The sequence below is a fragment of the Notothenia coriiceps genome, unplaced genomic scaffold (assembly GCF_000735185.1).
Source record: "Notothenia coriiceps isolate Sejong01 unplaced genomic scaffold, NC01 NC01_scaffold00031603, whole genome shotgun sequence".
Taxonomy (NCBI): Eukaryota; Metazoa; Chordata; class Actinopteri; order Perciformes; family Nototheniidae; genus Notothenia; species Notothenia coriiceps.
In genome coordinates this window covers 639,469-654,767 of record NW_011364304.1, presented here as the reverse complement: position 1 = coordinate 654,767, position 15,299 = coordinate 639,469, and the positions used below count along the sequence as shown (strand labels likewise).

The following is a 15,299-nucleotide window of genomic DNA, read 5'->3' as shown; positions in this document are numbered from 1 at the left end:
GATGTGTGTAGAGGTGTGTGTGTGGTTAAAACGTAGCAGCCTCGATCTCTATGCAGCTGTTCTAATGAAGGTAAACACAGAAAAGGCGGCGCGACACAGCTCTCTGCGCGCAGATAGCAGATACTGTGAGAGTCACGGACATGAATTCATAGATCAAGGCAAACTGGTTCACAGACTCTCCTGTTTTGCGAGTCCGGTGCTTAAACAAATAGCTCTACACCTCTGGCTGAAATGTCCCTAAAATGAAGTCCGAGTCTGCAATGAAATTGTTGTCTCCTGTGTGCTCCACTTCCTACTTGGTAACTTTCACGTGCAAACGAGAAAGTATCTTGTGCGCACGAGAAAGTATATCGTGAGCACGAGAAAGTATATCGTGCAAACGAGATATATATTTTTTTTCATGAACCTTGAGGGGCTCTGTTTTTTTGTTATCTTGCTAGTAATCTCCAATTTTTAGAAATGTTACAGTAATCTAATTTCATCTTTTTTAATGTAACTTTAATAGAATAAAGTCCCTTTCTATTTTGTATCCGTTACTCCCCAAACCTGCTTTCCACAGATTGATCTAACCCCTCATCACCTTCTAATGTGTAAAGCTTGGGTGAATGAGTTCTCTCAGCCGAATCAGTGTTCATTGAGGGTTTCTTAAATTGCTGTTTTGTAAAATCAAAATGTCCTTTGATTGAACGATTTAAAAAAACTACTCTAGTCTTGATAACCATGAAAGTAAATGCAAATATGAAAATCCGCCAACAGACCACCAAGGAACATTCCTTTCATAAGTGATTTCCCAGCAGTACTTGCAACTGCAGTCCTTTCAAACACCTCTAGCACTCACACCTTGAATGAAATGCCTACGGTCGTTTTATTCATGTCATCATTTCACCACTCCCCTGAGGCGTCAATGCAATAACGTGTGCAGGGTTGGCCAGTATTTAGGTGAATATTCGCTCCTGCCAGCTTCTCCTTATGGGTACAGAATGGCGGCGAGATCACAGACGGATCCCCAAAGTGCATGTTTACCTGCCGCTGGTGTGACAGGCTCTCATAAATCACCGTTATCTCCCACCGGTGGCACACGCCGCTTTTGTCCTTCACACAATGAGGGCCATCCTCCATGATGGCTGCAGACAGTTTTGGAAGCAGTGGGGCAGCTCGAGGCTGTTACACATATACACACATGCGGTATATTACACACACAAACACTCTCCTGATGCACACTAATCACATCTCACATCATCGCACTTGTCTCCTCTAATCAAACGCACACGTTGGAAAATGTATGCTAATTGTCTTCCCTCAAATACCATGTGTGTTGGGTGGTCACAGTGTGGTGGCAACCTTGCATTTAACATTTTCAAACCAAACCCCAGCCCACGTTCACACCTCACTCCCTCACCTTCATCCTTACTACACATTGGATGCTGTTTTATATTCCAATTTTCATAATGCCATTGACAGGAAGCTATAAGCACTAACAGCCTTTGCGGGGTGTATGGAACCTGTAGGTAGTGCGAAACGTCTTCTAATGGTTTCCCACACGTTCCCACGTTAATGTAGGCACATACACACAGAAATACACAGGCTGTGAATTAGCTCCATGGGAAGAAAAAAGGCGAAAGATTTAAACATAATGCAAATATAATTACGACATTTATATAAGATGGCAATATTTCGTAACAATTCGACCCATTATCGTTATTGCAGGAGAAATAAAATGGTAGTGTGATGTGTGTTTGATGATTTCATACAGCCATATGCCTCTCTCGCCATGCCCACATTACCTCTTTGTGTTCCTGAATGCAGTGTGGGCCTGTGCCTTGTAGGTTTAGTCGTTTATTTTTACTATAGTCTTATCAGTGGACCGCACACCAGGGTTCCATTGACATGTTGATTCTGCTCATATATCAATTCATAATAGTAACTCATCTGTGGTGAGGCCCTTCCCAACCTGAGGGGTAAGATTGACACTTTTATGGGATTTCCTTTATTAGCGACAAAGACGGGTAATTTCGAGATGATTTATTTTCCTTTCTTTTTCCTTTATCTCCTGTTTTTTCTCCTTGTGCCTATAAGGTTTTGTTGATGAGTGGTTAAGATTAGTAATTATCAGTAAATGATTCGGAAACACATCTGGGGTTATGGTAGGTCGCCAGGAAAATCAAACCTTCTTCACATGTGGAGGATTTTCAAATGTTGACAATTACAAAAAAACAACATTTGAGACCACAGAAATGGCAACGTAATTTGTTTAAGTCAGCTGTCAGCTGTGTTTACTCGCGTCATTCAAACAAGACCTGATGGTGAGGAGGCGGGGCTTATCTCAATGTAGATACTATGGTAGATACCAACTACAACTAAATTAACATATTTTACGGTGATTTAATTGTTGATACATGTTTCAAAATGATGCCGAAATATCAACATACTGATTGGTTTGTAAATACCATGAACTAATGTGTGTGTACACAAAACGGCAGATGGAAAACTGTTAACATGTGTGTTTTCTGAATGGAGATCGATCAATAGGCTAATCTAACATGTCGTAAGAAATAAAATCAATATGTGTGCTGAAATTTAAAATGAATAGACTGTTTTATTTTGAAAGTATTAGCTCCAACTTCTGGCTCCACAGAGTTTCTTTGTTTATAGCCATTAGCATGTATCAAACAGTATGTTATGAATGAGAATATGAGGAGAGTGACTTGTGGCGTTGCATATTAAACACACAAAGTCTAATGTTCCTTATTGACGTTATTAATCACTCGCGGGAGACGATCTATGCCACATCACCATAAAGCCAAAGAGGAAGACCCGCCCCCGTCGACGTTAAGCCAATGGGAGAAGACTACAGATGATAATATGGGAAGCTAACAGGAAGTCTGTCTCTTTTCCAGCCGTCCACCACAGAGACGGAAGAGGTTTCTCAATACTCTAATTTCCCCTCCTCGACTCCTTTCCTCAACTCCTATCCTCGATACTTAGTCCCGCCCACAGGAGATGCTAGCGGAGGACTGAGGAGGGGAACCGAGGAAAGAGGAGGGGAAGCAGCAGGCGGTTAGAGAAATGAGAACTCCTCTCCTCTGAGCGGTCATTTTAAATAGACGTCCATTAATGATGACAGGAGGCACAGCAGCCCTCTGTCTGATGGACAGATCACAGATGTGTTCATGACGACTTATATATTTACTTTTAATTCATTGACAGTGCGGTATAATGAGACAATAACAGGCTACAGATGCGGACATATACACACATATATTTATTGAAATATATACAATTTCAGAATCAAACACGTTATTATGAGAGTGCTCTCATACTTAANACTTTTCTCCGTTAATCTCCACTCCTTTTGTCCGTCAAGTTGTTTCCATAGTAGGGCTGCACGATATTGAAAAAAACTGACATTGCGATTTCCCCCCCCCCCTGCGATATATATTGCGATATGAAAACAGGGGGGGGGAAATCGCAATGTCAGTTTTTTTCAATATCGTGCAGCCCTACTATGGAAACAACTTGACGGACAAAAGGAGTGGAGATTAACGGAGAAAAGTAATATCTACATATAAAGACGGAGAAAGTAAAGGATAAAGTTTATGTTTAAGTGTTAGCACCCCCCGAATAGGCACAAGCTCTTACGTTGATATTGGAGATTAAAAGTAAATTCAATTTTAAAAAAGAAGCGAATATCCGAATAAAGAAATTGAAAACCGAATAGTGGGCCAACGACCGAATATTCGGATATTCGGGTACAGCCCTACATTAGGCTACTATAGGGGCATGTCTGTCTCTGCTTATTTAGCTTTTTCTTCAGAATAACATCAATAGTGGCTGGATCAGCATCCTCCAGAATCACTATATCAATCACCTATGTGTGTCCAAGAAAAGCCTCAGAAGGATTAAGCCACAGGTCAAATAATAATTTCCCCTGGTCTTCGCTTCTAAAATGTGAGGTTTGGCTCTTTATCATATAAGATAGTTGGCTAAATATGCTTTTATTTTGGACAAAGACATCATCATTGGCTTCAAAATGATCATGAACATGTTTCACTATTATCTATGAGCAGATTAATCAAAGCAAGATGAAAGGTTAAAGTTATAACAGAAATAGTCCTTAGTCACAGTCTTATAGCAGAGCAGACACTAGCTTTTCTGTTTGATGGTTTTTCACACTATAAGCAGTTGGCAATTTCAATCATGCTTGTATCTACTCTATATTTATTATTGATTTCAATTTTGAGGAGAATTTCACTGACACTTTCTTCCCGAGCACATTTGCAAGCATGATATTGATAATAATACAACATAATGTATGGGAAAAGTGGGTTAAATTGAATCTATGACCACTTTTAGCCTTCAAACTGTGACGGGTCACATGTCAGTGGCTTACTGACCATGATAAGAAAAGATGAGAGGTGAAGACACTGATGGTGTAGTTAATTAACATTTTGATGACCACTTAGCCCCAGAAGGGCAAATGTCATTACAACAAATTAGACAGTGAGAAGATACGAAGTGACTCACTAGACAGTATCATCACATGAGGTGCATGGAGGAGCACTGACTTACAGACCCTTGAGAAAGACATGAGTAACTTTCCTCCTACATCTATAGCAGCATGAAACGTTATGAAAATGAACTCTCAAAGATTGTGATAATGCTTTGATCCATCAAATAACAATCCAACAAGTCCTAATCTTCTCTCTTAGTGGATCTGAAATGAGAAAAAGTATCTTGAAAGCCAATAAAGATCTTACCTTTGTTCTGTGCTAACATATTGCAGCAATATCTTTCAGAACACCTGGTTACTTTGTTCCAAAAGCATCATCCATTGAATATTTTGCTGCTCATTAAAAAAAAAAGCCAAAAGCATCATCCATTGAATATTTTGCTGCTCATTAAAAAAAAAAGCCAAAAGCATCAACCATTGAATATTTTGCTGCTGCCTCAGGCTGCTAATTGTTTTTCAATCTACCCTGGCTGGATGTGTAATCAATGCTTTAAATTCAGACCCTGAGCGAGAGAAGGGCCTGGTCGTGCCTCAATAATTGGCAAGCAAATATACCGAGCTGAGCTTCAAGCTCTACTTTGCATTACACCACCACTGTTGAAGTAGCATATAACTAAATAACCCAGGAAGCCATCAGGATGTCCCTGCCGACATCATTCAATGTCGATATGTATCGGCATGCTTGTTGGTCTTGGAAAATAAATATATTAATGATAAACAATGCTATCACCTCAAGGGTCATCAATTAGACTGTTTTCCCTTAACATCCGGTAAATTAAAACACAGTAGTTAAAAATCAAGTTATTGGACTATTGATTGTTCCTCCACGAGGCAAGATAACTCCTAATAATAAAATATGTCCCTTCTAGATGTGTTTAATTTCCCCTGTGGCCTTCTTCACCTGCATCATGCATGTTTAATGTCAACACAAAATCTCCACCCAGAGAGGGCACTACATCTCTCCTCTCCTCTCTTGAACAGATGGCTCATGTTCATTTTCCAGCTCTCATTAAATACCTTTTGTCCAAAGAATAATGTAAATTCACACAGGGTTTAGTGGGCTCATGTGGTTTTTGAGGGAAAAGTGAACAATAATAGTTTAGCATTACACTACTCAATTACCGTTATTCCCGTAGAATGTTAACTATAACAATGAAATAAAATAAAACAATCCTTATTCCAAATATCATTAAGTCAGGGCAGGCTGGAGAGTGACTGCATGATGGTCATACTGTGAATATATGGAGGCTTACATAGCAGATATATGATACTATCATTGCAGTTGTGGGTCACAGCGGTCACAGCATATTAAATGGGTATCAACCAATGCCAAAGGCATTTGAATGCGATGAATAACTTAAGCCAAACCATCATTTTAGGTAACAGAAGATGATACCTGACATGTTTAGTCCATTTAATATAACAGGCCAAAAACGTGGAAGACCTTTCAAAGAACAGCATGACACCAGTGTGAGGGCAGCAGGTCTCTGGGGGCAGACCTGTGAGATCAGTGGTCACTGTTCACTGCTGGTGTGGAAACACATCCACCTCTACAGTATGCCGCTTTAAAAGCTTCAGCAGCAACCCAGTGGTCTGCCATTTTGACCAACACCCCAAATATTTTCCTGGCAGTTTCTTGTTTGCAGTGTATTATTTGGCATTTCTTTTAAACCTTTGCTTTTGCACCAATAGTTATGCAATAGTTATAGTTGAAAATTAGCAGTTGACCATAAGACATATAATCATCTACTGACTAACAGTTGCTACTTAAACATTGACATACACAGCTAATGCTGAATGCAACTTAGCATGACAGGCCTCAATACAAAGAGAAAGGACATGGAACCACAAAACTTTTGTCTTACTCTCAAAACTGTTTAACACTGATTGTGTTTGCACAATAACAAAGCATCAATAACACCAATACACAAGTTTAAATAAAAAAGTTCAAATGCACCTTACCTGCAGATCAGATTGGAGACACTCAGTGTGAGGGATCTTCTATCAAGGGCTCAAGTGTCGCACGTGGACATGATATCTACAGTATCCACAGTATCACCCACTGCATACTGAAGAAATGTTTGGGAAACTGGATTTGGGTTTGTCACGCCACATAATCAGCTATTTTGGGAAATGAATCAGGGCAAACAAGCCAAGGCATGGGTGCAGCAATGAGTATAGGCCTACTGCAAAGGTAAAAAAAATTGAGGTATGCATCTCTCCACACAATATACGTTTATTTTAATGATGAAACTCGATTCTGTCAGGTGTGGGGGGGATTTTTACCAAGCGTAATTTGGTTGCAGCTTTAAACATTTGCGCTCAATGCTGCCTGTTATGGCTGGGCGTTAACCTAACGTTTATTTTGAAGCATGGACTTGTAATATAGCTTCTGGCCAGCAGTGGGATAGGTGGTGTCACTGTGCAGGGTCCGGAGCGTTGTTATTATACATCAATGGTCCGGAGGCTAACTAAACTTTGTAAATTAGCAGGATTGCCAGATCGTGACTCGTGAAGGCTCATGTGCGAACACTGGAGGGTCTATAGATTTTATTCAGTATTTTATATAGATCAGCCCGGAGGCGTGCGTAAAAGTGGCTTTACTATGTTTGACTAATTTGGTCGTCATTTCAAAGTACATTTTAAATACATTTTGAGTCCAAATGTCCGAAAGAAAATATATTTGTGATATGATTTCCTGAGTTTCGCCGACCAGTGTATTAAACCATTACCATTGATCCCCTAGTGAGAAACAAGCCGGTAAGATTTTTCAAAAGCACATTGAACAGCATCTCGCCTCGAATACTGGAAGAGAACTGTATTGATTGAGTATTGACTCTGATGTGCCCAAAGGGCTTTCTTCGTCTTTATACTGTTTGAAAACTTCAACTGTAGCCTTATCTTTTTACGTCTTTGCACGCACTTAATTGTTCAACAATCGCCTTACTCCGTGCATCGATGCATTTGACAAATGTTCCATTAGAATGTATCCTCTGATTCACTTAGCTCTTAGGGGATCTATATCACAGGAGAGGAGCCTTCCTTTCGATGAGAGGTGAGTCTCTTCAGCACCTCATCACTGCTTTTTGTGCACGTCCCTTAACACATGCGCGCTCTTTAGCTTGAGGCAGTCACAGCGCGCACCACACCACAAGCGCATCGGAGATTTGTGCATATCCCGTTAGTCATTTATTTATTTTTGCGACTCTTTTTTTCCCCCGTTTACCATCGTATGTCATTCAGGCTACAATATGGGAGTATAAAAAGATAATTGCATTGCACATAGGTTTCACACTTCGGTTCCAGTGAGGCAAACTTGAGGAATATTTGGAGATGGAGAACATCCGTACAGAAGTGAGGTGGCGTCGACAGTGAGATTGAATCCGGTTGCAGGTAAGATTGTACTTTGTTTTGCCTCATCGAGTGAATAGTAAACTGTCTCAGATCAGTAGATGTGTTAAGATAGCCGATAATTACCAGATGAATCCGATTATTCCATTCAAATTAAGTTGAAGAAATAGAACATGTTCAACATGTTAATCATTCACTCTTGTATGAACTGCTGTTGTTTTACTATTATGCAATTTTTCTGTAGTCTGGTAAAAGTATTATGTTCTGGCATTAAAACAAATTTGATCTCATTCCACAAAACCCTCAGATGAGTTTGCTAACATTGCCAATGAAAATCCTGACTTGACCTGATTCTTGTTTTATTTCCCATGAGATGGATTTGCATAATTTACGATGAGCTAGTAATCATTTATTCAGTTGAATATTCTAAACTTCTACTTTTTAGGGACTTAAAGCAAAAGTTAGAGCAGAATTCATGGCCTTCAGCATTGAAGGAGAAAAATAACTTGATGAAAAAAACAAGAGCTTTAAGAAGCTACTTAACAAAAATATTGTTTTGTTGTTGATTGCAAATCAGATAGTTATCTGTCTTTTGACTGTGGAGGCTCTGTGCTGATTTTATAGAAAGAAAACCTGTTGCACACTTTGATAAATGCATCAAATATGGCAATGGAACCATTCACAGAATAGCATTTCATGAGATTGCCAAAATAATACTCATAACAGTCATCAATGACTTCAATGTATTGTTTACCTACGCAACAGAGCTCGAGTGCTTCAATAGGGTAATATGTTTTATTCGGGTGGTCTGTTTCTGTCGGATGAATGAACTACCATATGCTCCATGTTACAATATTCTATCCATTCCCCTGACTCAGATCCGCCTTTTCCTCCAGATTTATAGACACCAACACGCTATGTTTTAACTGATCTCAAACACCCCCTCTGCTGAGATGTAACCGTCTATCCGTCAGATGAATGCCATGCCTTTTGCCATGGTTGAAAAGAAAAACTGGCATCATAAAACCTCTTATGTTATTGGCACCAAACTAAGTTGTCAGACCATGCTTGCCTCCTGTGCATTGGCAGTGACAAGCACTTCAATCTGACTGCAACACGGCTACTGGCAGTACTGTGATTCCCCTCATTCAATTACTTAGGCTCGGACTAATTTACATCCATGCCCACCCCCTAATAAATAAATAAAAATGTGTCAGCAAAGAATTCAGTGTTACCCATCGCAGCTGGTTATAGCAGTATGTGAAGGGCAAGCATATTTCCCCAGAGGGAGATTATGACTGTAGGGTGTAGTGATTTCCCTAGATAGCAGTGCTTGACCAAATAAACACACACGGAATCTGGCCTTAGGTACTGCACAACAGCCTGATATGCTCTTCTTTACACATACCATCAGCAGGTCTGTTCTCAAGAGAGAGGATCCAGATACAACATCTATACAATCCTCTTTGGTACTGCTGGTAAGGATGATACAAAAACAACATTTCCTGTTTTAAAGATCTCGGGTAAACATGCCGTAACATTTAAATGCTTTTTCTGACTGATAAAATGGATGCATGGCATCACAGAGATCACTCATATAGATAGCTACTTGTTTTATTGGTTCAACAAACTAACATCAATCAGGAAGAAGGGAGGAAGGAAGAGAGATTCCATATCTGATGAAGATGATGGATTTCATGTTCTTCTTCTGAAAGGAAACAATCTATGTTAACGTACATATCAAGTGGATGAACATAAATGTAAGGATTGTAAAACCAAGGTTTAAAAAAAAGTTTATTATAAATGATTTTGCGCTGTTACTGAGAGAAGTCTTTATGTGTGCAGGTGAGATGCCCTAATTCACGGGAGACAGTGAGGTATCATGGACTCCTGGATCTTCCCATCGTCCCCCCCGAACCTGTCGGATCACCTCATGTACGACAGCTTCGTGCAGGGCAATGAGTCTGACTACAATGGGACCTACACAGACCACAGCTTCAACAAAACCAGCACGGTGGTCATCACCTGCATGTACTTCCTTGTTTGCACTGTGGGGCTTTGTGGAAATGCCCTCGTCATCTACGTCATCCTGCGCTACGCCAAGATGAAGACGGTTACCAACATCTACATCCTCAACCTGGCAGTGGCCGACGTGCTCTTCATGATGGGCCTGCCCTTCATCGCCATCCAGCTGGCTCTGGTCCACTGGCCGTTTGGCCCCGTGCTCTGCAGGGTGGTGATGACTGTCGACTCCCTGAACCAGTTCACATCCATCTTCTGCCTGATGGTCATGAGCATCGATCGCTACCTGGCTGTGGTGCACCCCATTAAGTCCACAAAGTGGCGCAAGCCGCGAATGGCCAAGACTATTAACTTGACAGTGTGGGGGGTGTCCTTGATGGTGAACCTGCCCATTGTTATCTACAGCGGAGTCATCGTAAAGCACGACGGCTGCTTCTGCACCATCGTGTGGCCCGAGCCTCAAGAGGCCTACCAGACGGCGTTCATGTTCTACACCTTCATCCTGGGCTTCTTCCTGCCCCTCATGGTCATCTGCCTTTGCTACTTGTTTATTATCTTTAAGGTGAAGTCCTCGGGCATCCGTGTGGGCTCCTCTAAAAGGAAGCGCTCAGAGAGGAAGGTGACGAGGATGGTGTCCATCGTAGTGGCAGTGTTTGTCTTCTGCTGGCTGCCTTTCTACGTTTTCAACGTCACCTCGGTGACAGGGACCATCAGCACCACTCCCTTCCTGAGGAGCACTTTTGCTTTTGTGGTGGTTCTGGGATACGCCAATAGCTGCGCCAACCCCATTCTCTACGCCTTCCTGTCAGAAAACTTTAGGAAGAGTTTCCAGAATGTTCTGTGTCTTAAGAAGGTGGGAGGGCTGGATGAGGCTGACCGCAGCGATAGCCGACAGGATAAGTCTCGCATGATAAATGAACCCACAGAGACCCAAAGCACTCTGCTGAATGGTGACCTGCAGACCAGCATCTAGGAGGAAGGTGATGGACTCGCACACAAGAGTCCTACATATCTGAAGTAAATAACAGTAGGCTCCTATCAGCATCTCTAAGGTCACATCAGAGAGGAAGTGGACATTATTAAAGAAAGGAACATGTCCCTTGTTAAGGAGGACAAAGCAACATCAGAATTTCAAACTGCACTGTTCCTCTATCTGCCTTTGACACATTGTTTGATTTCCTTGGCTGTAAACACATCCATTATTACGTTATCGTGCGTTCATAAAACTGTTTGCTCTATTCTGTATATGAAATTTGTTTGACTGTTCTCAGTGTATTGACTCTGAGGAAAGGTGGAACGGACACTAACGCCCACTTACAAATGGTCCCCTGGGTGACATGAATTTTCCCTGGAGACCAAGGTTTATATTCGTAGTTTTCAGCGGCGGGCTGTGCCAAGTTTCCAGAGTCCTGCATTGTGTTGAAATAACATAACAGTGTTCTCATATGCTGTAAAACAACAAACTGGCAATTCCTTTATTTTGTTCATGTCATGTCTGCAATTTATGTTCTTTTTTCAACTGTAAATATGTAGAAATGGGGAAGAGAATGTGTAAAAAAGTCAAATGTAATCTCTATTTTCCAGACACAGAACATTATTAATGTTGAATATTGTGTTTTGTGGTACAGTGGTCTGATTAAATATGTGACCAAATTTACTTGTGAAGAAACGTATCAATTGTAAATGTGACACTGTTGGCGGGTACATATATCGTACTTTGTCACTCGCTGCTGTAGTGTAGCTACATGCATAATTCATATTACATTAAAGGTACTGACTCGATAAACAAAGCCAGCCTCTAACCAAATTGCTGCTAAGATGTATAGAAACTCTCCTCTAATGTTGTATAGCATATGAGGTTTTGCCACTGTATGCCTGATTCTTGAATTTATGTTAGGAGATGTTCATTCTCATTGTTTATTTACCATTTATTTATGTTACAAAATAATGTTGCTATCATTGTTTTTTTTTAAAGTATTTTCTTCTTTCCAAAATGCCAGACTGCATTGTTCTAAATTATTCAATTAGAATACTGGGTAGTTCATATTTTTTTAACTTATTTTAAACCATAAAACCTGCTCATTTCATATTTTCTGAAGGACTTTCAGTTTATTGATGTTTCATTATGTTGTATTGCAGGAAACAATGTTCGGTAGCTATCTGTAAACTGCTTTTTTTCATCTGTTCTTCTATTCTCCTCGACATTCCATATGTGAGAGGCTTAGCTTGTCGAATGCTGCCTCTCATAGCTAGCTACTTGTAAATACTCTGTATAATGACACTGACACATCCTCCTCTCACAATCTGTGGCATTTGAGATGCCACGTTTGAAGTGGTTTTTTTTCTCCTCCGGGTGTCTGAGTGAGGGGAATTTGTAAAGGACTTATCCTCGAGAGGCTCTGAGGTTCCTTTATCATCGTGACGGCTGTGCTGCTCAAAGACTCCACAGTTCACCCTGCCATCCTGTGACTGTCTGTCTGTGGCTGTGCTCAGATTCCTATCTATATAACTTTAAAGCTCTACCCTACACGACCGCACATGTTCCCTCCATACACACCAAAGCCAGTGACAGATTATGATTAGAATCCTGAGTGTCTGTGTGCGTTAATCTCAATAAACCATTACAAAACTGTGAGGCAGAGTATGTGTTATCACTGATATTTAAATTCATACATTCAAAAGAGACTAACCACTCTAAACATGTGGTTTTCTTGTGTCAATAGTGGATGAAAAACAGAATTACACAAACACACTGACAAGTTGTGACCCCCCCAGCCACAACAAATCAACTTCCATTATCCATTCTGTGGTATTTTGGGATTTGTTGCCTCTTGTATTTTTCTCATCCAAAGACATGATACAACTCTTATGTATTATATTTCCATAGCAACAGTGACCAAGAGTGTTGGGCCCATGGTTACACTAATTAGCATAATAATAGTAGATATGACACTGGACATGAATTATGAATGCGGACATTGCTCAGATGAAAAAGAAAGGCTGCATTAGGGCAGTGAAACAAAACAGTTACAAAAACACTGATTTAAGTGTATAGGAAGGTTTATGTACAAAGATATGTAAATCCCATCACCTGTACAATATCATCTAGCTATTCCAGTCAGGGCAAAGACCTTTTGTCAATGCTTACAGTTTTTTTTCATCTTATTTATTTTAAATATTTACGTTTCTTAATATTATATTGTAGATGTTCTACTTGCCATTTGTTCCATCGGTGTTGTAATTTGGTATGTTTTTTTATGGAGTGCCCCAATGTTATGTCTCATGAAGATTAAAAAAAACAAACAATTGAAAGTTGTAATGTTTCTGTAGAAAGTGCATCATGTATGTTCTTCCAGTTTCTGTTCAGTTGAGTAATAATGAAACATCAAGTTTGACGGAGCAAACAAAGATTGTGCATAATTGTGTTGAAACTAAATAAAGCAAGTTCTAAGTGACTCATTTGTTTGTGTATAATATTGTGAATGCCAAATGTATAAATGAATATGGTAAAATACTGCATACGTACAGTACATTTAACATGTGCAATGTATTAACAATATTGTTATTACATTAATTAAATCCTAGGGTCTTATTTGAATTCCTATTTAACCTTTTTTTTGCTTTAAATCCCGAGGGCAGTTTAACACTTGATTTCTCCCAGATCTTCTCTGAGCTTCTTAGTCTGACCACCAAGTGGCGCCATACTCAAACACATAACTAGAGATGCTCTCGGGACAGAAATATGACAGTTCATTAGAAAGCTTAAAGGGTTATGCATGTCAAGTGTTAAAATGTGTTAAACCTTTGTTAAATGGATGTGTTTCCTTTCCGGTACTTTCTCTTTCTCTTAAAGTCCAGAATACACTACAGCGTTTACATTCTGGGACATTCTGTATATTGGCCCGATGAAGGGCAGTGTGGTTGTCAGATAAGAAAAAATAACAAACACATTCCAGTTTTGTTCTGAGTTTAATCACTGAAACGGCTAATGAAGCTCTCCTCTTCCTCCACGTTTCAGCTGTGTCCCTGAATGTCCTTGGGTGGTCCTAACTGCTCCATGATACACCAATAACCAAAGTCTTTGATATTACTGTTCAGAAACCCGCCGTTGCCCTCTAGCTGAAGTTCTGCAGCAGACCAAAGGATATGCATGTTTGTTTTTGACTTAAAGAGCAGCTAAACAACCAGGGGTTGTGGTTTTTAGGTGGCATTACTGTGATAGGTTAGGGACCTCATATTATACATGAGTGAATATTTGTTTATTTCTGTATTTTATTATACATACACAATCTGTGATATTCAAACAAAACAGACCACAACACCCTGATGTGTATGTGCATTATCTAAAGTCTTGACAGCATACTGATTGAATGGAGCACTGGGTTTACTGCACTGCAGAGGCAAGACACCACGGACCACACCGGTCTACACCAGCCACACAGTTGCCATGGAGAAGATTAACACTGATGGATTCAGAGCGAGGCTGTGGTCGCACAGTGCGCGTATACGTGCAATGTGTTTTATCCTCTATACATCTCACATGATCGTCTCCCCATCCCCAAACTACAGAACAAAAATGATGATGGGCAGCAGGCCTTGAGGCATTACTGAGGGTCATTTATCACATATTATAAGATCATGAGAGCCCAGTCGCATGCAGTGTTTTTTTTGTTTTTTTTTGCAGAGTATCCAAGGTGTTCAATGAGAAGAGACCACAGCATTCTCACATATTATAAGACCTCATGTATGGAGTCTTCTCTTCATAATGCCACATGAAACCCAAAGCTCACATTCAACATACAATTCATAAACAGCAAAAAGGTGAGCCAATTTAACCATCACCATCATTATACCAACAATTCCACAAGAATGAAAGTATAATACGTCAAATAACATTTCCAGTACCAGGACAGCGAGGGACACGTGACTGTACTGAAATTTAAAAAAATAAAAGACACAAATGAACAGTAAACAAAAATGTGATGAGTTGCTATAAAAAAAAATAGATATTCCCCGCCCTCAACCAGACTTAAAAATAAAACAATCAACACAGTAAATAATGGAACATGAGCACACTCAGGTCCAAATCTGCTTAGTTTCCATGGCAGCACTTCCCCAGCAACTGGCAAAGGCAGCGTCTCTAAGCTCTCCCATGTTTTGTTTTTTTGCTCTTAAAAAATAAATGTATACTAGATTCATACAGTATTTCATAACAAAATTCACAAATGATAAGAATCATAACCATACCTTTAGAAATGTTCTTGCAAAGTTCATAATACGTTGATTTTATTATTCTTACTTTTTTTTTTTTTTGCGTTCAGTCCTGTATGCATATGACAACAAACTGTCTATCGAGTTAAACTCTTGGTCAGTTGAAAACGAGAGCACCATGGGAGAGAAATGGAGGGCGTGAGTG

General features: G+C 40.0%; 1 protein-coding gene across 1 annotated transcript; it reads left to right on the top strand.

Moving 5' to 3' along the window:
- Window positions 1-7,725: 7,725 nt before the first annotated feature.
- On the top strand, window positions 7,726-13,322 carry LOC104960172 (somatostatin receptor type 2). The gene is made up of 3 exons (XM_010788149.1): window positions 7,726-7,903; window positions 9,276-9,339; window positions 9,707-13,322. The coding sequence occupies exon 3, from the start codon at window positions 9,744-9,746 to the stop codon at window positions 10,854-10,856; it is 1,113 nt and encodes a 370-aa protein (XP_010786451.1). The 5' UTR covers window positions 7,726-7,903; window positions 9,276-9,339; window positions 9,707-9,743; the 3' UTR covers window positions 10,857-13,322.
- Window positions 13,323-15,299: the final 1,977 nt, after the last annotated feature.

What these genes read in the sequence shown, in the direction of transcription:
- LOC104960172 (XM_010788149.1), top strand. Translation starts at nt 9,744, where the DNA reads ATGGACTCCTGGATCTTCCCATCGTCCCCCCCGAACCTGTCGGATCAC.